Genomic DNA, 25,093 nt, shown 5'->3' with positions numbered 1-25,093 from the left:
AACTCCACCTCCACCTAAAGACCCCACACCTCCTCCATCCTCTCCTCCCAAACCTGTGACCCCGCCCCCTCCACCAAAGGTTTTAGCGTCTGTTGGCTGCCAAACGGAATATGAACCTCTTTTTCCACCGGTACAGGCATGAACTTGCTCTCTTTGTTGATCTGCATCTGATCAGAGCTTGCCTCTATGTATCCAGGGTTCCCACAGTCATTGAAAATGTGGAAATATCAGGGAATTTGTTAGGCCTGGAAAAGTCTAAATGGAAATGAATAAAAAGTCATAGGAGACTGGTTGTGTATTGGGTTTGAATAGAGGAAAAGTTACTCACAAGCCATAGCGAGTCATTCTGAGAGTGGATTCTTTTCTGTGAATCTCTTAAACTGGTTCACAATTCAATTTGAATGATTCTTTAGTGAATCATTCAGAATTTATAGATGTAGTGAATGCGGATAATAAAATGACTGGAATGGTCATTTTGAAAATACATTGGTCAGATAGTGTGGGAACCCTCTGCCTTGTTTATAGCCGTTCTTTCATGGTTTCTAGCATGTTGCATACAAAGCGCATGCTGTTGTGTGTTTGACCTCCAAACAGCGTTTGCACTAGGAGTGTCTCCACATTTATTAAATAGTTTGCTGGTGCCAACATGTCCCATGATGACGGTCTGTCCTTGTGTTTTCCCTTGTTTTTCCTGTAGATTCCTGGTATGTGAACAAATTCTGTTGCAAATGAAGTGCTAGTGACCACAGAAAAGGCTGTTGATCTGTTGGCTGTCACTTACAGTTGTCTTTTAAAACCAAGTTTGTAACGATCAATGCTTAAGTTCTTCCAATTTTTGGCAGGTTTTTGACTCTAAAGCAAAGCAAAGTTTTTAAGTCTGCCGGAATTGTGTAAATGCAAGAATATGCTGCAGAATATAAGTCCGGCTACACAGAAGTGCTTCAAGAGTAGCTTGCTGAAGTGAGTTCATATGCAGAATTAACAGAGGATGTGTGGGTTGCTATTTTTGCTTTCTAAAGAATGCTTCTGTGTCACGGTTCTTTGAATTGGGAGAACAGAGATGGGGTTACCAGGCCTTTTTGACCCATAACCTCGCTGGTCTGTCATCTGATTATGTCTTTAACACCTTCTCGATTCTGATGTATTTAGGGAAGGTTATGCAGAGAGTGCAAGACTGGTTTCCTTAGATTAATATTAATTTAAAAAAAGACCTTATTCAAAAGCCTTACTATTTATATGAAATGAACTGATATGTAAAATTGCAAATGTTGCATAAAATCTAACCAGACTGGCTGTTGATTGCTGTTTGCTCTAAAGGCTGTGGAATAAGACAAATGCTGCAGTAAACATTTCCATTACGTGCATTGCTATGGCTAAAATTACAATTGATTCCACATAAGTGATTCAGTGTTTCAGCAAAGTTGAGAACTACTTGTGCTTTAAGTGCATGCGGTAGTTGTTTAATAACCACTAACATCATGACTAATAAATTATTAAATTAAATGTGTGCAGTTCAGTAGCTCTTGTTGTACATGCTGAATTTGTATTGAAGTTGGAAAAGATCTTTTCACATGCTGATGGTCATATTGAGAAAATATTCATCCAAAAGAGAATTTTTGGTATCATGGTGCAAAGTTGATCATCGGTTTTGGGGCATAAATAAATCGCTAGTGGACAATAATATTCAATTTTCACTGTGGTGTTCTCTGTGGAATGTGTATATTTTTTTTAATTCTGCAAATGTTTAGGCATGAATTATCAGCGTTGTGGCATTGATCAAGATTGACCTGGCAAAAAGTGTACCAAAAGACACTTTGGGAAAAATGCATCTGCTGAGTGACTAATTGGTAGTCATTGGTAATGTGTACCAAGGAGAAAACAAAACTGCTTATTTTGTGTTGGGATTTGCATCCACATTTTCTTTGCTTAATGAAACTTTAAAATGTCTTTAAAATGTGAAAATTCTTTCCTTTTTCCTGTAGATTATGGCTCAGGGCAAGAGTTCCCCCACCAGCGTTCCAAAGCAGGGGAATAAACTGGATAACATGTTGGGCAGCCTGCAGTCAGACCTCAACCGGCTGGGTGTCCAGACTGTTGCCAAAGGCGTTTGTGGAGCCTGCAAGAAACCCATCGCTGGCCAGGTAAGAAGTCCCTTGAAGAACTCATTTACTGCCCAAATTGTTATCCAAGCCTTTGTTGCTTTTGGATTTTTAGAACATTGTGCTCTATACCAAAACAAACCGAAAGGCCATCAAAGTGTATATTTTGCATGTCAGTGTAGACTTTTTTTTTTTTTTTTTTTTTAAGAAAATTTAAAAAAAATTATTGTCATGAATCTGAATTTAATATGTATTTGAAAGTCTCCTATGCTCACCAAGACTGCATTTGTTTGATCAAAAACACTGTAAAAACAGTAATATTGTGAAATATTATTACAATTTAAAGTAACTGTTTTCTATTTGAATATATTTTAGAATGTAATTTATTCCTGATGCAAAGCTGAATTTTCAGCATCATTACTCCAGTCTTCAGTGTCACATGATCCTTCAGAAATCATTCTAATATGCTGATTTGCTGCTAAAGAAACATTTCTAATTATTATCAATGCTGAAAACACTTATTTTTGTGTAAAACATGATATACTGCTATGTTAAAAGTTTAGTAAGATTAAAAAAAAACTTTATTCAGCAAGGATGCATTAATTGATCAAAAGTGACAGTAAAGACATTTATAATGTCACGAAAGATTTCTATTTCAAATTAATGCTTTCATTTTGAACTTTCTGCTCATGAAAGAATGCTGAAAAATATATATATATATATCACAATTTCCACACAGGAAAAATGCATTAAAATATATTAAAATGGAAAAAAGTTACTTGAATAATATTTCACAATATAACACATTTCTGTTCCTACTATATTTTGATCAAATAAATGCAGCCTTAGTGAGCTTAAGAGACTTCTTTCAAAAACATTACAGAGTCTTAATTTTTTCAAACAGTAGTGTGAATATGCAGTTTCCAAACGTTGTAATCTTTACCCCCGGTTTCACAGACTTGAGGCTTAAGCTAGTCCCAGACTAAAATGCACGTTGAGCTGTCTCAACTGAAAATATCTTGCTCTGACATATCTTAAAATATCTCAGTGTCATTGTTCTGTGTCAAAAATTTCACACCTGTAATGTTTTCCGTTTTCTCATTTTTGTAAAAGTTGTTTAAGTATCTTAATTTAACTAAGGCCTAGTCCTGGTTTAAGCTAAGCCCCCTTTTGTGAAACCGGGCCTAAACGTTTTAGCTTGTAGGCTTAAAGAAGTTTCTGAGCCGCCGATATTCAGTTATGTCTTTTGTTGTTTGTGAAATCATACACTTCCATCCTCGTTTTCTTTGATTCATTCAGGTGGTGACAGCAATGGGGCGGACGTGGCATCCGGAACATTTCGTGTGTACTCACTGTCAGGAGGAAATCGGCTCCAAAAACTTCTTTGAGCGAGACGGCCAGCCGTACTGTGAAAAGGACTACCACAGCCTCTTCTCTCCACGCTGTTACTACTGCAACGGACCCATTCTGGACGTAAGGATTCTGCTTCCTATCAGCACCTGAAGCGGTCACAGACGGGGCATTCACGGACATGTGTGTTAGTGTCTCGTGTGTCACCGCCCAGTCGAGATGGTGCTTACTATAGCTGACACTTTACCTCTGGCTTCAGATTTCCTGTAAACATAAACAGTCACTTAAAGACAGTCTAAATAGGTTATTTGCAGTAGAACTCAACACAGAGAGTCTGCTGAGAATGTAAGTGTATAAAAGAAATAAGTTTAAGGCTCTAAAGTCATTTTTAAAGCAATACATCTTTAGTAAAAATGACTAAACATCCTTAAAATAAGATACATTTACAAAATTGTGCAAAAACATACAGAGCAACCAGTGTAGTCTGATTCACTAACAAATGATTCTTATGAGAAGATTCTTTTAATGAGTCAGTTCTAAAGATTCATAATCACAGTTATTGGAATGAATCAGTCCTGAATTACTGAATTAACATTTGACTCACTTAATGTGTTAATATGGATGTTTATATGATAATAGATAAACATACACGTTAACACAAAATAACACGCACGCACACAAAAAACAGAAACTAAATTAATATTATGTTGAAAAATAGTATTTTGTTTAGCATGTAGTTAGAATTGGGGTAGTTTATATTGCTAAAACAATTATGTAGGAAATAAATGATTTGCATTTATGTAGGTTGGCACATGAAATGAACACTATTGCCAGTAATTAGTAATAATAGTCTTATTCTTTGCTTTTATTGTCTTGATTTTGCATGCATTTATTCGAATTAAATTGTGCTTTCTGTTTTTGTTTCACTATCATTTCACTGTAACGAATCGCTTTTACTTCCTCCTGCAGAGAGTGGTGACCGCGTTAGACAGGACTTGGCATCCGGAGCATTTCTTTTGTGCCCAGTGTGGGTCATTCTTTGGGCCTGAGGGTAAGCAGCTTCCACTCTTCTCAACCTCTTTTCTTCTCTTTAGCTGATGTTTCCTTTTTTACCAGCTTATTTTCTTTAAAATGGTTTTAAGCCTTTGGCAACCTTTTTCCCCCTTTTTCTGCAGGTTTCCATGAGAAGGAGGGAAAGGCGTACTGTAGGAAGGACTACTTCGACATGTTTGCCCCCAAATGTGGCGGTTGTGCTCGTGCCATCCTGGAGAACTATATTTCGGCTCTTAATTCTCTTTGGCACCCTGAGTGTTTTGTCTGCAGGGTCAGTATGTGTGTTTGTGGGTGTTTGTGGGTGTCTGCACTGATATATCAGCCAATTAATAGGCCAATATTTGGCATGGACCTGTTTTATTTTTATTTTATTTTATGCATAAATGTTTTTAAATGTGTTTTTAAAATTTATTGAGCATTTTACATTTTATTATATTAATTACATTTCATGACATTATTGCATACATTATAATTATTACATGTTATTAAATTTGATTAATTCAGCAGTGTTTCTGAAACAAAATATTGGCCTATTAATATATTATACTAAATTTTATATCTTAAATATCAGAGTATATACAGTACAGTCAGGGTGTATATATTTATAAATCTGAAGATTGTAATATTCAATATATTTTTATAAACTACATTTAAATATTCTGTTTGTTTGTTTTTTTTTGTATTTTATAATTTACTTATACAGTTGTATATTTAGGATTTATAATTGTATTGAGATTGTTATATTATTGTCAGGATTTACATTTCATTAAATGTATTACATTTTATTCAATATATTTAATTCAGCAGGGTTGCTGACATCATATATTGGCCTATTAATATATTATTCTAAATAATTATATGAAATCTGCAATATCTGAGTGTATATAGTTATGAGTCTTAAGTGTAAAATATTGTACATATTGTTATAAATTACATATTAGGATTTTTAATTTACATTCAGATTTATATTCAAATTTTATAATTATTTACCTGTATTCATATTTATATATTTAGGATTTATACTTGTATTGAAATTGATAGATTGTTTTCTGGATTATATTTTTGATTATAATTTATTATTTAACTTATTTAATTCAGCAGGGTTTCTGGCAATAAATATTTGTCTATTAATGTAGTATACTAAATAATTAATAAAATCTGCAGTATCATAGTGTATATAGTTGTAAATCTGATGATTAAAATAATGAGTTGTATATATTAAAAACAAATTTTTAGATGTGTAAATATTCTGATTTTATAATTTTTTTTAACAAAATATGTAAGATATTAATTCATATAGACATGTTTTCAATCATCAGCCGTGCTGCTTTCTAGATATTGGTATTGGTTTTGGAAAATGTGTGGTGTTTGTTTATGTTTTGGATGCTTGCACATTTCAATATCAGATGTTTCTGTATCGCTGCATGTACTTTTATTGTAGCATTATTTGAATCATTCATGCATAACTGACTGATTCCTGCATTTTCTCTCTGTCCTCCACAGGAGTGTTTCATTCCGTTTGTGAACGGCAGTTTCTTCGAGCATGAAGGGCAGCCCTACTGTGAGGCTCATTACCACGAGCGCCGCGGCTCCCTCTGCTCCGGCTGTCAGAAACCCATTACTGGCCGCTGCATCACCGCCATGGGCAAGAAGTTTCACCCCGAGCATTTCGTCTGCGCCTTCTGCCTTAAACAGCTGAACAAGGGCACATTCAAAGAGCAGAATGACAAACCCTACTGCCAAAGCTGCTTTGTCAAGCTCTTCAGCTAGAGTCTGATAGTGTTGAGGGGTGTATGTTTGAACATGCACCCAATATCCAAAGTCCCAAGGGTCGAGTTTTACAGCTCGTCACAGTGTCATCTTGTGGCGATAGTGAGCATTACACCAGCTTGTTCCTGTGCCAAAGCACTGTCAGACAAGTGTAGATCTTCAGGGAGGCTATTACGATTTTTAACAGCCTTTTTAAAACGCTTCCCCTGGATCTATAGACTAAATTATGGTCCTTTAATTGCGTGGAGCTATTTTAGATATTATCGACTGCATCGGACAAATCAAGATCTATTTTTGTACTTGTTACACATGCACACACACACACACACACACACTGAGCTTAACTTGAACATATGTATGCACACTTCTGTTTGCACATTTCAGGCATCTCTTTGCTGCTTTCTGGTATAACAACACTGCTATTTTATTTCGCTTCTTTTCTCCATCGGCCACATCAGGTTTTTCTTAAAGGTGCAATAACAGCTTGGCATAATCAAAATCTCAATGCCATATTCTGTATATTTTTCTAATTTTTGGTACTCTTGAGAGTTTTTCTCAGCCCTGATTTTATTGTGCATGCATTTCTCTGTCTGATCACTTTATAAAGTGTGCTCTTTTTTTTTTTGTTGTTGCCGATTGTTTCTATTTTTATATTCATGGGTGGTTTCTGTTTTTTTGGACGGCTGGAGTGGTTTGAGCTTCCATCCTTATGCCTTTATGAGAGTTTAACTGTGGAAACGACTCACTTCTGCTGTTATAATACATATTTTATTCTTATAAAACACCTTAAAGAGTCGAGTATGTGGCGTTCCACAATGTGCCTATTGCCACCGGGCATGTTTCGCGTTTTACTTAATGATTTTTGTCTTAATTTCTTGTGTATGTAATGAGTTTGTTCCCCCTATTTCAATTCATCTGATTTCCTACTGTATGCAAGTAAATATATTAAAGTCTTACGGATTATCAGTGATTACAACTTTACTCAACTTTTGTTTTTCCATAATTTAAAGATTTTCTTTTTCAAGGTGATGTCATATTTTATTCTACATTGACTGATGACATGCACATTGTATTTAAAACCTGGGGTCTAAATGGGCTGTACAAGACATTGAATAAATACCAGAATCTGAATGACTGATTTATGTGTTGTTGATTTATTTGCATTGAAATCTCATCAACAGCTGACAAAATTTGTTTTGTTCATTTTGAATAAATTAAATTCCCAGGGAACACATGGACTGATGAAGCATATACCTTGAATAAATCTTAAGTCACCCTGGATAAAAGCATCTGCATATGTGTAAATGTTTATATTTTCCACAGTCCACTAAAATAATCAGAATGACATTTTATTGTATGATAAAGAGCATATGAATAAATTCAGATGTCAGATTTCAAACTTGAAGAGCACCTGGCTGTTATAATTAAGAATTAATATTAAAAAATCACTTGAATATATCCCACGTTAAAACTTACAGATTTTTACCAATTGTCAGTGTAGGCCTATTGTTCAGTATCATAATCTAAAATGCACTTTCAGCAGCTGAGACTAGCAGAACAAATGGAAAAGTCAGCAAATTATTGCAGAATAGCCTACTTTTTGTTGTTGATTTGGCAATATGTAACATCAGGTCACTAAACTGCAGTTACTTTGAATTCTCTTCCAGTAAATGCAGTGGCGGGGTTAATGAACTCCTTATAGGCTATTTCCTATGAAACAACTGAATCCAAAATCACTTGTATTGCTTAAAAGACTGGACACAACATTATTCATTATTATGCTTAGAATAACGGTGAACTAGTAAGCTGTAAAGTAAACACTTATTTAATTAAATTGCCAATTAGTGTTTAAACCACGGCCTTGGCTAGCACGCGCTCATTGCTGACAGGAATGGCTCGAGTTTCTGAGGTGAGTCCTTCACGACAAATATATCAATTTCTTTACAAAAAAAATATTAAAGTAACTTGATTAATAACACAAATTTAGATGGAGGTTACCTACAGTTAAACTGGAAAAATAAACAATAACGATGTTGATGTAAAATTGCTTTGGCATGAATCGCGTTGCGCCAAACGTTAATAAAAAGCGGTAGCCTAAATTGGAACGGAATTTGTGGTTAGTTGACCTGACATGTTTTAATGAAAAAAAAAAAAAAAAGATATAGTAGTTCACCCAAAAATGAAAATCCTTTCATTCTTTAGGCTATAGGCCTACCTCAAGTGGTTCCAAACTTGAATTAATTTCTCTCTTCTGCTGCACAAAAGAAGATATTTTGAAGAATGTAGGTAACCAAAGTTTCTTGTTATAGTATTTTTAATGAAAAGTCAAGCAACTGTTTGCTTACCCACATTCTTCAAAATATATTTTTATATTCAGCAGGAGGAGGAAACTGAGTATGAAACTGAGGTTTGGTGAGTAAATGACAATGTTCATTTTAAAACGTTAAAAATAAAAGAATACCTCGGATTTCACTATGAATACGTATCTTTTTTTTTTAAACTTACCTCAGTTTCCTCCTGCACTTTGGAGAGCAACTGTCCAAATATAGTCTTCCCTTGCATGTTCCTGAATAGCACATTATCTGATTTAAAATTATGTGAAGTGGTAAAACACTAAAAATACAAAATACAGACTAATACAAAATATATAAATCGTAATCTAAAATCTTTATCTAAAAATGTTTATGTCCTTAAGTCAACTACCCTTTTTTTTTACCTTAAAAATGTGGCTAAATGAATGCACACAATGAATAAAGGGCACTTACAAATACAATTATATTCAAGCTTCCAGTTTGAGTCTTGCATATCAAGCAAAGGCCACTGATTTATTTGCATAGTTGTAACATTCAGATTTACATGCATCTCAGAAGCTATCATCAAGCACATCTCACACAAACCCAATCAAACGGTTAAAATTCTCAGACACACACTTACATTCACGCGCATAAAACTTTTGGAATAAAAAGACCCGGTGCTGCGAGGCATTCTGGGTGATCTCCCTGTTAAAAAGGCACTTTAAAATCAAACAGAGTTCTATGCAATAAATACAGTTAAAAGAGGAGCAGCAAATAGAAGAACGAATGTTCACTGTGTCCATCCTAAACATGTACAGAACAGACAAGTACTGCAATACTTTTACAATGAACTGGAATGAAGAAGAAAGTTGAGACAATCAGACAACGACAACCAGCTTTCATAACCTCCCCACCCTTGTAAATAAGGTTTCTCCCACATAAATCTGATCTATATTAGGGCTGCACGATATATTGCATGCGACTGTCATGCGCACCTCGTCAGTACAGCCGGTTCTGTGACAAGCTACGCAATTCATTCTCAGAATCGCAGATGAATCGCCTGCGATATTGAACGTGATATTGCGTAACTTGTCAGTGAACTACGGCTCTGTGTATTAAATGCCGCTCCATTTGAAAACAGGTGATGGAGATTTATTAATAATCACAGAACCGGCTTTACTGGCAAGATGCGCATGACAATCGCATGCGATATATAGTGCAGCCCTAATCTATATACATGTTGTGATGTTTTTTTTGTTGGAATGAATATAGGAATGAATGGACTTCATTAGTGCTGCTCTTCTCTCAGTCAGAGTCTTCATCATCGAGATACTCCTCAGCGTTACTGTGGGTGCGCAGAATCACTGCAAATGCAACAGACAGACAGTTAAGTGTGAAGCTCTCTCACAGGAAGTGACATCTGAAGGAGGTAACTGAAAGGAGATGCCTTGTGACTCACCTCCTCCCAGTTTCCTCTTCAGCAGAGAGGCACATTGTGCGTTGGTGGCCATATCCAGAGCGGTCTTCTTCTCATTGTTGAGCACGTCTGTCCTGGCATCTATAACAACACATATTGCAATATAAACAAACATATCAAACACGCAGATACAGACACAAAAAAACACGACATATGTCTTTGTACTTGGAATTTTTACATCTCAATTACAAATTGATTTGCTGTTCATTTAAACCAGACACGTTGCAACACAACTAGATCCAATCTCATTATGACTATGTAAGAATGGTTTTACTAATCTTTTTACATACAAATTTCTTGTTCATGTCATATTTCACTATTGTCACATAATCCATGTGAAATTCATTTTAATGCAGCTAGATTTCTATTAAACTTCGTTTTACTTTTGCTAAAGTCGAGCCTCGAGTTCTGTTTTGGCATGATAAAGCATGTTATTGGTTGCTTGCAGAATAATCCAGTTATAATATTAATTTTGCTTTGATATTAAATCAATTATCTATGAACAAATGATGCAAATGCTCTGAAACGCAATGGATTACTAAAATGTAATGTTTAAGATTAAATATAAGCCCCCACAAACATTGACATTTATTTAAAGTTGTTGCCCTACCAATAAATGTAAAGCCTTTTAAGCTTTTTAAGTGTTATAATAATATTAGGCTTTTTTTGCGAGTCCTGATTTTTTCCTTCTTAAAATGATAATTACGATGCGTGTTATACAATTTAGAAAATTTTAAGACTTTTTATGACCTTAAATTTCACAAAACTGGGGGCTTTTTTAATTTTCACACATACTCCTGAATGCACTTCATAGTTTGCACACATCTATTTTTAGTCGCAAATGCAAGTGAAGTGCTTGCACCGTCGAGCCCTGCCCCACCCTAGTCACATACATACAAGTAGATGTTTATAAGGAGAAAAAAAAAAAGAGAATTCACTCACTTTTATTGAGCAACATCTCAACTATATCTGAATAACCCTTCCAGGCAGCTGCATGTAGAGCCGTGTCTCCCAGTTTATTCTGTTCAAAAAATTAACACACCATTTATTACATTAAGTAAAATATAAAGAACATGAGCATTGCTTCCGTTTCTACAAAAACTTTGCTATCACTTTTTCATACAGACCTTTGTAAGCTGATCTCACTGTGCATTTTAACCAATTCAAATGAAATGCATTTGATCTCAAGAAAACTGATTCGCCAAAAACATTTTAACAAACATCAGATTTACCTGCTGATTGAGCTCACAGTTCGGCTGACTCAGCAAAATCTCCACCACATCTAAGAAAACACAAACACAATGTAGGTTAAACATTTCATCTTGCCATTTTTTTTCAATTTGATGTGCCATTATTGGACAAAACGGGCTTAAACCAGCTTAAAGAGTTTGTGCACAACTGCTGCAGCTTGGAAATTAAATTTTAAAATGTGAAAACAATCAAAGCATGTGTGCATCTTTTACCTTTATGTCCTCCGTGACAGGCCCAGTAGAGAGCGGTGTTCCCTGCTTTGTCCAGTCCATTGATGCCAACCTTATTATCCAAACACTCTCTGAGCCAGCTCAGATTACCTGCATTCACACACAAAACATTTGATTGTTTCACCACGTTATCAAACAAACAAAATGCCTGATAGGTGTATATTTGGGTACCTCGCTTGGCTGCTTCATGCATGGGATTGTCTATGGACTCTGCTTGCTCAGCCACTGGAAAAAGGCAAATCACATCAAGATAAAAATCATACTCTGACAGATGCATGTATATCAGTGACTACAGGTTAATTCTATCCCTTTTTTGTCTTCCAGGCAAATTTAAGTAAAGCTTAGAAAAGTAATAGCATACAATGCATAAAATGATACGCAGAGACGTTTGACACTTAAAGTTGGATTTGTTTCCAATCCCTAAACCCAAGTATATGTGCAATATTAATAGCTAGAATTTCTTGAGGAAACGGCACTGATTGTCTCTTTCCTGACATCATAAAAGACTGTAAAAGTCACATATTATACACACATTTTACAGAAGTCGTCTTTTCAATCACTGAAGGTGTTCTAGTTTGAATGGTTTGCAGGTTCTAGTTTGCCACTTGCTTTCCTTACCGTAATTGCTGGGAATAAGTCCAGTCCTTCCCCTGCATGTTCCCTTCCACCAGTTACTGTCACTCTAAAAACATAAACCCAGCAATCAGTTCAAAATCACGAACACTGCCATGAATATAATGCTCTTTATCTCCATGATCGCAGGAGGAACTATGAGTACTTTCAAGCGAGATCATAAACTTACTGTATCTGAGATGTACAAGATATCTCCTTCCTCAAAGTACAGTTCATCTGGCTGAAAAAGAGGAAAATATACGTGATTAGCTCAATTCAGGCAAGCTAAAACAAACAAAACAACCAGAGAGAAGAATGAAACTCACCGTCCTTGGGTCAAAGGTGAATAAAGCCCTGTACACCTTGACCTGGCCTGTTTAAAACATAAATAGGAATGTTACACTTAAATAATAATATACAGTGTATCTAATGACTGCACACTGAAGCAGTTTTATACACATTTCAGAGTTGTCCGTGTTCTGCTCACTATATATAGGCGAAACAGACCTTCTCTTCACCTGTCAGCCCAACCAAATGCAAAACACCATCACATCTACAACCAGGTAGTATCACAGAACTAAACACAGCTCAAATGCAGGACAAACCACGACACAGAAATTAAGAGGAACCCAAGCCCTGAGGCCTAAATATATAAATAAACAAACCATAATAAGCACAACAAAGGGCATTTCCTGGCTGCAAAGGTATTTCCATTTGGCCTATAACAAACAAGTGAGAAGCCCTGCTGAATGAGATCCGAGCAGCCCCTCCTGTACTTCCAGATCAGCCTCTGGCCTCCACCGGATGTGATTATTGTGTTTGCTGCCAATTACAACTACGATCAATTGTTCAGAAGTGTACAAATCATTTCAACCAACAGGAAATCTTTTCTGCAATACTGACAATGTTTCCCCTAGAACCTACGCCACATTATAATATGTTACTATTAGTGTAAAAGTTAATGTAACTTTGTCTTGGCCACTACTAAACAAAACAGTGTTAAATATTCCAAACATCCCATCCCACGCAACTGGTAAAATTTGCATGCTGGACGTCACAGACCCACATTCTGGGCAAACTGTACTAAGAGGACGTCCTACAGCTTGAGACAGGACCGATAAAGAGTTCAGAATTCAGAGTTTCCTACTTAATCGGTTCTTTAGTATCAAAAATAAATGTGTGACAATTCAGACCAATCACGTGATTCAGCATTTTCAATGGTATTATTAACAATACAAATCATATAGTCGCAATGCACATTATTTTTAGATTTAGGTATTATCGTGTCAAAAAGCAGAAATTAAACAGTTCTGCATATCGGTTATTCGAAAAGATAATATTGGTCTATCTTTACCTACAACACATATCTTTGACCATGCACAGGATCATCATAAATCACCAGTCCAAATGTCATGTGTTATTTTGCACACTAAGCATACTGAAGCTGCTCTTTCATATGGGGAAGTAACTGGCTTCTATGAGACAATGGCTGTTACTCAAAACCATTGATCTATCGATCTAGACAACATTTCTGGGCATCATATAAACATTTTTGGCTCGCCAGATTCAGAATGCACCGATCATAAGCAAAAATGCGTACGTAGTGCGTCTACGTTGACTAAACGCGCTGTCTAGGTAGGCTGCTCACTAGGTTCTGAACCTTTGAGCGATTTGCTCTCTCCAAGCCCAATCCTGCCATTTGTAGCAAGGCGTTTTACTATATTTGTCTTGCTCTTTGAACTTTTAAGCTAAATTGTGGTGGTTTCGCGCATGTTAATCGGCGACAAGCGTTTAAAACGCGTAAAAGCGCAAAGTTGCGTTGCGTTGCGCTGCGCTGGAGAAACGCCAAACTCCACCCGCAGGAGAAAGTTCACTAAGACCAGACATTGCATGCTCTTATATACATTTCATTGTATGGCATCGGAAACGAGCGTGTTTGTAAAGCTATCAGACAAAGAAACAACGCAAAACGAATGAATAAATAATGAAACTTGAGTAGGCTTGCCGAGGTAGCGCTAGGCTTTTCCTCCACGCGCACCTCTTACCTGGTTTAGCTGGTTTGGGGGGAGGCTTTGACATTTCTGAACTTCCCAAGACTTTTAAAGAAGACTTCCGAGTTGTTTAAGACCTCAATAATACGTAGAAACGGTATCAAACTGTTAAGAGTGTAAATGAAACGGTGTATCGCTGCTTTCTTCCTTTAGGCGCTGTCAATGAGGAAGCGTGAAGGAGCCCAATGCGGAAAAGTTGCACTGCGCATGCGCAGCTCTCTGCAATTCCGTACTGCCCTTACGAAAATTTTACTTCATAATAGTTACTACGTAAATGCCATGTTTTTACAATTATCTTTAGTAGTATTAACAAAACAGAATAGAAGCAGATTTAGAGGAAAATATTTGTTTCAAACTTTGCTACAAATGAAATACAATTTTATGAACCATATGGGAGTGAAATAATGTAAATATTGCAATGGCTGTTATAATATTTAATAATGAGACATAGGTCTAATAACTAAGCGATTGAATATTTGAATTTTAGTCTAAATATGTAATCAATGACACAACTGCAAATCATTCATTTTCTGTTTCTGTTGCAATATGGAAAGTTTCACCATCAATAACACGTCTATTTTGGTGGCATTAGTTGTTTAATGATTTCTATAGAAATTATTGTTGAAATGATTGAATGCGGTTTGATGTAAGTCTTAAATTTAGGGAATGTACTAAACACTAAACAGACAATAAAAAAAATTTAAAAAAACATTATTGGCAAATAAAAAGATTAATGCCTTTGAAACAGCATGGCCAAATAGTGGTAAGTTAATCTAACAAAATATTAAACAAATAAAGCAGCAGGGAATTTTTCTACGCTTTTTTCCCCTGCTTTTTATGTATATATATATGTTACTTTTTTCAGTACTTTTACACTAGTGAAACGCCTCTATGCACTAATCCTCTAGATTTGTGTGTCATATTAGAGGACACCCATAACACTGGGCTGCACCAACAAGTTGGTTTACATTGCAGGCAAGTTTTAAAGGAGCTGCCTCAGAATAGCTCTGCTTTTAGTCATTTCGGGTTTTTAAAAACCGTAGCACTACATCCATATAGACCTGTATATTATGTAAGTTTTGAGCTAAAAAAGGATGTTCGATTTTATCACTGAGTACCTATAATCAGATACGACTACATGGAATTTGAAGTTATCTTCCATGTGATCAGAATGCAAACTCACTCTTATACCTTTGTGAAATTGACCTCTGTTTGCATTTAATGAACATATCAGGTGTTCATTTTTCAAAATTACAAGGTAAAATGCAATTGTAAATGCATTGCTTTTAGTTAAAAGTTAAAAATAACAAACTTTTGCTTTATGAATCCAATGGTGGTCTTATTTAAATTCTGGATAGCATCTAATGGGGTGTTTAGTTTGTTCTGTGTTAACGGTTCAGGGTCATTAGCTGTACTTCTCTTCCTTTTGGGCTCTTCAGAAACTCATTACCATGCAGATGTGAGGGACATGTTGCACGGCAGGCGACTCAAACTGAATTTCAATTGCACGAACACGTTCATTCATGGCTTCATCTTAGAAAACCGGTCGTTCTTCCAGCTACCTCGCTTCCGTCCCGTACCATAGTTTTTAGGCCTCAAATTACAGGGTCAGTAATATACTTAATGACCCATGAGGCTGTGTTCACACCGAACAAGTGTGTGTGTGCTGATGGTATTTTGGCTTCTCTCTTTATCTATGGCATTTCTCCCCAAGAATCCCATTCTTTTCATTCTTTTTATTCCAGACGTGATGCATCTCATATTCCATTCCAAATATTCCAAAGACTTAAGGTCAAATTCGATTCCAGTGACTCCATGTCCCCAAATCTGAAACATCTACATCAGTGCATGTGAAGTCATCATAACTGACTATTAAAGTACAAATAAACATGAGCAATATTCCTGTTTATTTAGAAGTATTCTCATATCCCATTCAGGAACACTTGACAAAACAGTCAAGCTATTCAGCATCACAGTCTAGTGACGTGAAATGGAAAATGAATCTCACATAATGACTCGTGTATGAATGACCTGTGGATGAATTCTACAGGTGGACTCTCGTCAAACATTTACCTTACAAAAGGTGCCTACAAACACACATATTATCTCTCTCTCTGTGTGTGTGTGTGTGTGTGTGTGTGTGTGTGAAGGGAAACCTCCCTATAAAAGCTCCTCCTGGACGATAAGTACATGACAAACAGAAACTCAACACAGAACTTAGCTGTCAGCTGCCATGAACCTACAGCGCCTCTCCTCTCTGCTGCTCTGTGTCGGTGAGTTTCTCCATCCTGTCTTACATTGTTTTTGACCTGTCAGCTTCAGGTGTGCCATGGTAGTGGAAAACCTGGAAATCTTAGTGGATTTTAAAATCGTGGTTTAAAATCCTGAAGAAATCATGGAAATGAATATAATCTTAAAATATTATTGGATTTTTATGTGTGTGAATATATGTTTTTCTAGTTATGGTTTGCTCTAAAATATTTATATTTATTTTTTCAAATTCTGTAAAATTATTAAAAAAAAAAAAAACTTGTCCATTGATAAAGTAACAAAAGGAAAAATCATGAAAAGTCAAAAAGTTGCATTTTTCTCTGCAAATTCTCTGCATTTGCTTATTATTGTTTATTTATTTCTACTCTATTTTGATTTCACTTTGACAACTGACAAAAGACAATTGACTGACGAATATGAAAGACTCCAACATAGTAAACCTCCTCCAAAAGCAGCTTGAACTCCCTCGCTGAGTGAAGTGTAGTATTGTGTTTGTGTCTCCAGACAGGCAGGGCTTTGGGAAGTTAACTCGACCTGTAGTAACATGCCTCTGAATAGCTGTGAGCTCCGGCTTTTCCCATAAAGGTGTATGCACAGTTTAAATCTCAGCTGTCTGTTGTCATGTTCGACGTCACAAAGCGCTTATTGTTTATGGCAAAGGACGGAGGATTAGGGCGTCACACCGCCGCGTTAGATATATATTTAGCTTTGCGAACTAACGTTAGAAAGGTCATCCCCGCACACAATAATAGGTGTGTGTGTGTGTGTGAATTTCTTTGACAATTAAATGCAGGATTCCAGTAGGTAGGAGTGTTCAGATCAAATGCGTTTAGGCTAATCAAACATTCTCCTTGCAGACTAGTTTGACTGCAGACGTCGCCAGTTTATATTGCCACATATTTATATCACAAAGAAAAATAGCACATGCATGATTTTCAAGCAAAATATTTGACACCAAAGTTTGTTGCTTAATATGATGTTCTAAAGTGAAGTATTCTGAGACTTTTTTTTAAGACATTAAAGGAACATGTTAATGGTTAAGTGATAAGGGATAGAATGTGTGCAGAATAAAATGGCATGCAGAATTACAATTAGTGTTTAATAGACTGGATCCATTTGCCACACACCCAAGGCTAGTGGAATTTGTTCCTGCAATTTTCAGATAATACACCTTCTACTAGCCAAAAGGAAATCAAACAGATGTTTGTTCTTGGTCTTTTTGTGTTCCAAAAACAAACGGGTTTAACTTAGTAATGTTTCATCAAAATGCAATGATCCAAACTTACTCCACCTATGCAACAACGTTACCATGGTTACTTGAGTTTCAACCAACAGATGCTGGCTGCGTTTCAGGATGGGAGTAGTCCTTCACGTTCACATTCAGGTCTGGCTCCATTCTGCTATATAACGCCCACTTTTTTTGTTTTTTTTGATCCCAATCAATTCCTGATGGATAAAATCAAGTCCCGGCCTACATATTTTCTTGTTGAATAGCATGTTTTGCTGTGCAAATGAATCACATGAGTTGTGAACATTGAGACCTCCTTAGATGCAAACAAAATATTTGTTTGGGGGGGGGGAGTATCATATTTGATATATCAGGCTTTTATGGCATGATGTAGAAAAAATATGTAGGGAAAAAACCCTCAAATTCATTCGGAGGCCCAAACTAAGCAAAAATATGCAATTTGGCAGTTGCTGGTATTATGGCAAAAAAGATACATCTGATAGCTCTGATAGCTTTAAATTTAAATCTTTATAACAGTACAGCAGACTATGCTTACACAAAATGCATATAAATATCAGCTGTCACACTATATCTCCCTTCTTAGTAAGATGATATTTAAATATTATTTAAAACTGCAATACAGTGATGATTGAGAAAATAAATATTTGACAAATTTTCTTTGAAACACATCATTTTCTTAATTAAAATCATTATTCTATTAATCAAAAGTGTCATTCTTCATCTAGAAAATGTAATCCCAACATGTTAAATGGGGTCAAGGGTAATTCACCGCTGGCAAGATGAGGTTTTAATAAAAGTTGGCAGTCTATGCAGCAAAAAAAAAAAAAAAAAAATTCTCGTTGCTACAATTTATAGAAAACTATATAGAAAGATTATAGAAAACAGAAAAAGGGCCGTGGCGGGAAAAAAAAGTACAAAAAACTTCAACACCCATAATGCAATGGGCGCAATCAGACTCTCCTTAAGCTGAGATACAAAAATGCGGAAGTACGATCTGTAGTTTTCACGCCCTACAGCTGTCAAAAACTCTGCTGACAGGTAAACGGGCATATCTTGGTGCAAGTAACAAGGAAAAAATACATTGTTCATTTACTTATACTATACTATACAATGCTGGTTGAAAGTTGGCAAACGTGGTCTGTATGGGTTCTGTGCAGTAGCCTATTTATCTGTTATTATATTGTGTATTTTAGCATGAATGGAACGCTGTTTTGATCATATCGGATTCTGAAATATGTGTTTTATAAACGGATGTCCAAAAAGAAAAATAGACACAAAGGACTCTAATTTTGTATTGTACTTGCGTCAGGTGCAGCTTTACCTCACATAACCTCAATTCTTCCACTAATGTCTATCACTCTCAATTTCTCTCACTCACACACACACACATGCACAGCTAATCTGCTCAGTACAATACACACGGGGTGTTTACAGGATGACTCAACATCAACCGCAACATTAGAAGATTAACCGCTCTTTATATCTGCTAATTGAGGTTAATGTGTCATTGTGATTATAATGAAGCGTTTGATCCTGTTATTATTTGCAAACTGGGGCGAAACTATACAAATCAGCATTCCTCACAAGCAGTTATTACTACATTTCTGCTGTGATATAACAGCGTGTGTTTCTGTGTGCAGTTTTCACCATACGGACAGCTGCCGCTCACACATCTGCACTGGATCATGTGACCGTGATGTCGTCATCGGGGGAGGGGCTTCAGAGCGCCGTGGGTGAAGATTTGGAATCTGATGATGATCAGAATCCATCGGGAATGTTCAGTGATCCAACTTTGTTTAAAGGTAGTACAGACAGTTCGGCGCCGATAGCCTTGTTGGCAAGTGTAGGCTACCGACATATAACGCCATTGGGTTACAGGTGTCCCGAGTTCGAATCCCGAATCCCACTGTCCTATCATAATAAAGGCAAAACAACATAAAAAAAAAAAAAAAACAGACAGTCAAACTCATCCACCTGCTTGACAATCGTGTGTTATACGTCTATAATTCGGCTAATTCAAATTACTGACCGTAATAACATCTTCCCAGACAGCAACATAGTATTGGCCCAGATCCGGCCCACATCTGGCCTGTGTGAAATCCAACACTGGTTGCTGTCTGGATTTGGAATTTTAATTAGATAAATTAAATATTTATGAACTGCAAAGATTCGTAAATTAATATATCAATTTAACAAAGTTTCATTATAATAACAATTTTACAAAAATAACTCTATTTCAGGATATTTCAAAATCAAATCAAAAGAAAAAATAGGAATGAATAATAAATTAAATGATCAAGAATTGCGAAACATAAGCTCAGAATTTGGACTTTCAAAATGTTGAAGAATTGTGTTGCATTAGTTTATATTTTAATTAAATAAATTGAGCAGACAGCAAGTGTAGAGAAATTTGGTGAAAAAGACCTTACCTGCATTTCTTTTTAAGGGTTTTATGACCAACATTTAATTAAACTTTTAAAATTTAAAAGTATATAAATCAACTTTATATCAAAACTTTCAGAAACCCAAGTCAGTAAAGGAGGCGTGAAGGTGTCATTCTTTAATCTTTACACAAACTTGTGACAATTTTCCATAGACGCCATGTTCTTAGATTAAGCTAATGATAATTACTGACTGGAATAACACCTTTTGACATTTTAATTAGGACATTCAATGCATCATTAATGAATTACAAAGGTTTAGAAATGAACTACAAAGTTTCAATATAATAATAATAATAACTGAACAAATCTTACAAAAAAGCACGTATTTCAGTTCAGTAGTTTGCATTTCCAGCAATGCTACAGTACACTAATGGCAAGAAACAAATATTCCTGTAATTCCAATGCAACTTATGTTAACTTGAAATGTTGATTTCTGAACCTTTGTAGTTCATTAATGATGCATTTAGCTATTGTTCTAAAAACAAAATGTTGTCACAAAATGAAGAGTTGTGCTGCATTAATAAATCGAGCAAACAAGTGTAGAGATAACTGCTGAAAAAGACCACTTCTTTTAATTGTAGAGCTGGTGCATGTATATAAATGTGCACCCATGTATAGGAATATAGCTGTGTATGCTGTGTAGCAAAAATGTTATATGTATATGTTGCTTAATTCCTCTCCTTTTTGTTAATATATATATATATATATATATATATATATATATATTTTTTTACCTGCATTGTTAAATTAAAATTAAATTAAAATAAATTAAAATAAAAGTTAAAACAGAAAGAAAAAGAAAGTTCTAAGTATAGGAAGCAAATATTCTCACACACATTAAAGTTTCTCATATGTCTCATATCTTTCAGTAACCCAAGGCAGTAAAGGGGACGAGCAGAATCACAAGCGCTCTGGACGCAAAAAGAACAAAGGAAGAAAAAAGAATAGAAATATCACTCCTGTTCAGCCGAATCACACGCTCAGTCACAGCACCACCGCTGACCCCTGCCTGACCTCTCACGTGGACTACTGCATCCACGGCCACTGCACGTACCTGCACGGCCTGAGAGAGCCTGTCTGTGTGTGAGTGACACTTACCTACTGCCAAATACAGAAGTATATGCGACTTCCTATCTCAATTCGACTTTTTTTCTCGCAGTTGAATTTATATCTTACAGTTCGTACATTTATCATAATTGTGAGATATAAACTCAGAACTGCATGATATAAATACTGAATTGTGAGATAAACTGGAGAATTGTGAGGAAATTACCTTTTTTCCTGGCAGAAACAAAAAAACATAATTGCTAGATGTAAACTCAGAATTCAGAGAAAAAAGTCTGAATTGTGAGATGTAAACTCAAAACTGTGAGAAAGAAATTCCGAATTCTGAGTTTATGTTTCGCAATTCTGACTTTTTTTCTGAGAGATTTTTGAGAGATAAACTGAGAATTGTGAGATATAAATAACCCTAATTTCTAATAACCCTAATGTCTAATTTGCAAGAAATTGCAAGATGTAAACTCAGAATTGTGAGATAAAAAGTCACAATTACAAGGGAAAAAATTCGATAAGTATGAATTAATATGAATAAGTAATAAGTATGAATTCTGAGTTTAAATCCCACAATTCCCAGAAAAAAAGTCGCGATCGCCTCTTTTAAAATTGTTTATTCCATGGCAGAAACAGGCTTCCATGTTCATCTGCATGCACACTGCATATAAACATCCCACACACCTGCACTTCATTCATATTTACAAAGTGAATTCACATCAATTAAATCAATTAAATTCAGTCAGTGTTGCATTAACAATGTGTTCCAGTAGGCTAATGATAGTTTGATTGTTTCAGATGTAAGAGAGGTTATGATGGGGAACGCTGTGGCATCCAGCTTCTTGGGACGTCTCGGGACGACAGCAGCCCTGATCGGACCCACAGCGCGCTCGTCATTATGGCTGTCGTCCTGTCGGTCATCAGCTGCCTAGCCATTCTGCTCATGGTCTGCGTGCAGTAAGTACATTCAGTGCTTGCATGCTAAATATACACCCACACACACTCATTCATCTTTCACACACACAAAACACACGCCTGGGTTATACTTGGCACATATTGTGACAGCAGTTTGGACGCACCTACTCATTCTTTATTATTATTAATACTATGAGATTACTATACCAGTTAACAAAACATGTTCTAGGAACATTTTGTTAACATCCTAATTAAGTCCTAAACATCTGTTTTAACATGTTTTTCTTTGTTATGTGAACGTTAAGGGAACGTTCCATTGTATCATTTGTAAATATTCTGGGAATGTTGCTTTTGAATGTTTTCAACATGTACCTTCTAAAAGGTTAAATGAATGTGCAACCATAAGATGTTTAAAAAAAATGTTCCATGAACGATGTATAAATATATTAGTTTTGTGTTAACTTTTGTAATGAACACATTACTAGAAGAATGTTTGTTCTGAGAATGTTCCCTCTTTGATTTGTACTAGATTGCAGCTCTGCTCAATCTGGACATTCATAAACCAACTTCACAAGGTTGGGATGCTTTTGAAGGAGTTCACATGTATTCTACTTTATGATGCTTTTTTTGTTGTTTTTTTTAATCGCGAAAAAACAAACAAACAATAAACATTTAGTTTTGTGAAGAAATATATAGCTAGGCGTATATATGTCTCTTAATTTCAAGCATTTATGCGGAAGACTTTAGATCAAAAGGTTTTTATATGTACAGAATACAGTAACCCAGTCATTTACTGTTATGTTCAAGGCCCCAACGCGACAATATTCCAGTAATATTAAAAATGAAGTCCTCTGAGGTTGTTTTCGCTACACTACAAATGAGACGCTAGATGGTGCCAGTCCATCATTTTCTGAATAAGAAATTCGGAAATTTGTTTATTTTTGTTCACGTGACAGATGAACGAATTGTTCCGCGCTTGAACAGTTAGATTAAATGTTTATTTATTTGTTTTTTACTATAATGCAGACTTAACATAAAGAAGAAATAACAACATATTCATACATTCAACTATCAAGTAAATGGAATTAACTAGGAAATGTTAAGAAGTAGGCCTAAGAGTGGATTTGAGTATCTGGGAACTGTTAGTTTAATATATAATATATATTTGTTGTATTGTTCTTATATTGCAGCTATAGAACACATCATCGCTTTCAGGCGGCGTTCCTGAGCTCCACCAACGAGAGAGAGAAACTAGAGAAGAAGAACATCATGGTGTGAAGAGGAAGTAAGGCCAAGACTTTATTTATGGGTAGCTTTTAAATGTAAAAGAGATTTTTAGGGTGGTGTTTGCCATGTAAAACTCCAGTCCCTTCTTCAGCATTAAAACCCCCATTTTACGCAATTTATTGTGGAATATATAGACATTTTATGACATTCAATTGTTTTTGTTTCAGGTAGAATTCACGCTGCTGTCACTGGTGTGGAGTGCACTACAGATATATTGCACATAGAATAATATAATAAAACCTACTGTAACAATATTTATTGTTTGTACCTATTTATTAACAAATTATATAAGTTCCTTAGTATTTGTGTTTATTTTGATAATAAAAAAAAAACTAATGTTTATTTGATATGTGATGTTCATGTACACATATGAAATAAAGGACACTCATAAGATCTGTAGGCTATCTTTCTTTCACTCATTCTGAGCATTCTTATATAAAACATTATTAAGAGTAATACTTAAGTTATTTAAGTCATCAGACAGTATGTCAGTGAGGTGAAAACACTTAATATTACAGCTGAGTAGGCCTATTATGTACAGATGAAAGCAGACGTCCGACGCGGTCATTTTAAGCCTGATCAGGTGGAGTCCTGTGGTGCCTCTCCCTGCAATTTTCTGCAAGGTTTCCTTCTCCCAATCATCTTTAATCCTTATGAGGGCTTATGTTTCATAACATCATAGAAGATTATATAAGAACAGATCAATCTGGAGGTGAGTGTTTGATCAACAAATGTTTGGTAAATGCGGCAGGAGGGGAAAAATCTACAGGTAAAACAGGTTTAGACATCATTATGGATGGTATTTTACTCAAACAGTCATCCAAAGAGACACAATCCAGGACAATTAGCTGCAATAAATAACTGTGCAACAACGAATGGTGTAACTAGGCTAATTATGCAGAACTAAACCACTTTCAATACTTTACTGCTGTGACTGAAATAACAGTAACACTTTATAATAGTTTAAACCGATATAATAGTACTTAACAGATTACTAGTTGATAAATGTATTTTAAATACAAAAGTCATTCAATTTTGATTCCTATATTTTCGCCTTAAATATTCATGTTGGAAAATACATCCACTGCTGATCTGATCAATATAATGTTTTTTAATGACTACCATATTACCATTAAAGTGCTACCATATTTATACTGTAGCATAATAATAATAATAATAAAATTAAAAGTACCGGTATATCAAACATGCCAAATGGTCAGTGGTTGGTTTAGTTGTGAAAGGACTTTTAATTTGATTGGCAAGACTAGAAACTATTTAATTGCGACCTCTTCTGGTCATAGAGCGAACAGACATGCGCGATCTAGAAATGCATATGAAGATAAGCCTCTTTTCACACAGTCTATGAGATAAGCAGACATTGATATTGATTTATTTCAAAATGTTTGTCTCAGAGAATCAGAGCAGTAACATCATTTGTATACGTATTCACCAAACTCAATAATAATATAATATAATATTAAAATCATCTTAAAGTGACAAACAAGAGCATATAATGAAGAAGAAAAAAAAAAAACTCAGTCAAAATCTACACTGAAAAATATCAACTTTATGAATAAATAAATAAATAAATAACTTTTTTATCCACTTTACAAGCACAAGTGATGAAAAAACATGTAGGCATATTTATAAGTATTTATGTGTAGGCCTATTATTATCTTTTTTTTTT

General features: G+C 35.4%; 3 protein-coding genes across 8 annotated transcripts in view; 2 read left to right on the top strand and 1 right to left on the bottom strand.

Annotated features, from left to right (window-relative positions):
- Positions 1–7,403, top strand: part of pxna (paxillin a) — a 44,490-nt gene extending 37,087 nt beyond the window's left edge. For all 3 annotated transcript variants that reach the window (XM_058776284.1, XM_058776285.1, XM_058776283.1), the window contains 5 exons: positions 1,983–2,141; positions 3,399–3,572; positions 4,419–4,500; positions 4,625–4,773; positions 6,006–7,403. In XM_058776284.1, coding sequence (XP_058632267.1) covers positions 1,983–2,141; positions 3,399–3,572; positions 4,419–4,500; positions 4,625–4,773; positions 6,006–6,272 — 831 coding nt within the window. In that variant the 3' untranslated portion in view covers positions 6,273–7,403. The remainder of the gene's footprint in view (positions 1–1,982; positions 2,142–3,398; positions 3,573–4,418; positions 4,501–4,624; positions 4,774–6,005) is intronic.
- A 379-nt stretch (positions 7,404–7,782) lies between these two features.
- Positions 7,783–23,799, top strand: areg (amphiregulin). 4 transcript variants are annotated; one of them, XM_058777376.1, is made up of 7 exons: positions 7,783–8,181; positions 16,338–16,460; positions 19,348–19,509; positions 21,021–21,234; positions 22,003–22,161; positions 23,310–23,404; positions 23,574–23,799. In XM_058777376.1, the coding sequence occupies exons 2-6, from the start codon at positions 16,421–16,423 to the stop codon at positions 23,395–23,397; spliced, it is 663 nt and encodes a 220-aa protein (XP_058633359.1). In that variant the 5' UTR covers positions 7,783–8,181; positions 16,338–16,420; the 3' UTR covers positions 23,398–23,404; positions 23,574–23,799. The 4 variants fall into 4 exon arrangements, with proteins under 4 accessions (XP_058633359.1, XP_058633361.1, XP_058633360.1 ...); XM_058777377.1 differs by lacking the exon at positions 7,783–8,181 and adding an exon at positions 9,934–9,952; XM_058777378.1 differs by lacking the exons at positions 7,783–8,181; positions 16,338–16,460 and adding an exon at positions 9,839–9,952.
- On the bottom strand, positions 9,079–14,366 carry ostf1 (osteoclast stimulating factor 1). The gene is made up of 10 exons (XM_058777379.1): positions 14,182–14,366; positions 12,463–12,509; positions 12,327–12,377; positions 12,143–12,206; positions 11,696–11,749; positions 11,507–11,614; positions 11,276–11,325; positions 10,986–11,064; positions 10,026–10,124; positions 9,079–9,930 (listed from the first exon to the last, which is right to left on the bottom strand). The coding sequence occupies exons 1-10, from the start codon at positions 14,213–14,215 to the stop codon at positions 9,872–9,874; spliced, it is 645 nt and encodes a 214-aa protein (XP_058633362.1). The 5' UTR covers positions 14,216–14,366; the 3' UTR covers positions 9,079–9,871.
- Positions 23,800–25,093: the final 1,294 nt, after the last annotated feature.

Source organism: Onychostoma macrolepis, chromosome 05 (genome assembly GCF_012432095.1).
Source record: "Onychostoma macrolepis isolate SWU-2019 chromosome 05, ASM1243209v1, whole genome shotgun sequence".
Classification (NCBI taxonomy): domain Eukaryota; kingdom Metazoa; phylum Chordata; class Actinopteri; order Cypriniformes; family Cyprinidae; genus Onychostoma; species Onychostoma macrolepis.
This window is presented reverse-complemented; position numbering and strand designations above follow the sequence as displayed.

Bases quoted from the DNA above. Each gene is read 5' to 3' on its own strand.
- ostf1 (XM_058777379.1), bottom strand. From the start codon at position 14,215: ATGTCAAAGCCTCCCCCCAAACCAGCTAAACCAG. The intron at 11,615-11,695 runs GTACCCAAATAT...GTGTGAATGCAG, and splicing joins GCATGAAGCAGCCAAGCGAG to GTAATCTGAGCTGGCTCAGA. The intron at 11,326-11,506 runs GTAAAAGATGCA...GTGTTTTCTTAG, and splicing joins CTGTCACGGAGGACATAAAG to ATGTGGTGGAGATTTTGCTG.
- areg (XM_058777376.1), top strand. From the start codon at position 16,421: ATGAACCTACAGCGCCTCTCCTCTCTGCTGCTCTGTGTCG. The intron at 16,461-19,347 runs GTGAGTTTCTCC...TTCTGTGTGCAG, and splicing joins CTCTCTGCTGCTCTGTGTCG to TTTTCACCATACGGACAGCT. The intron at 21,235-22,002 runs GTGAGTGACACT...TGATTGTTTCAG, and splicing joins CTGAGAGAGCCTGTCTGTGT to ATGTAAGAGAGGTTATGATG.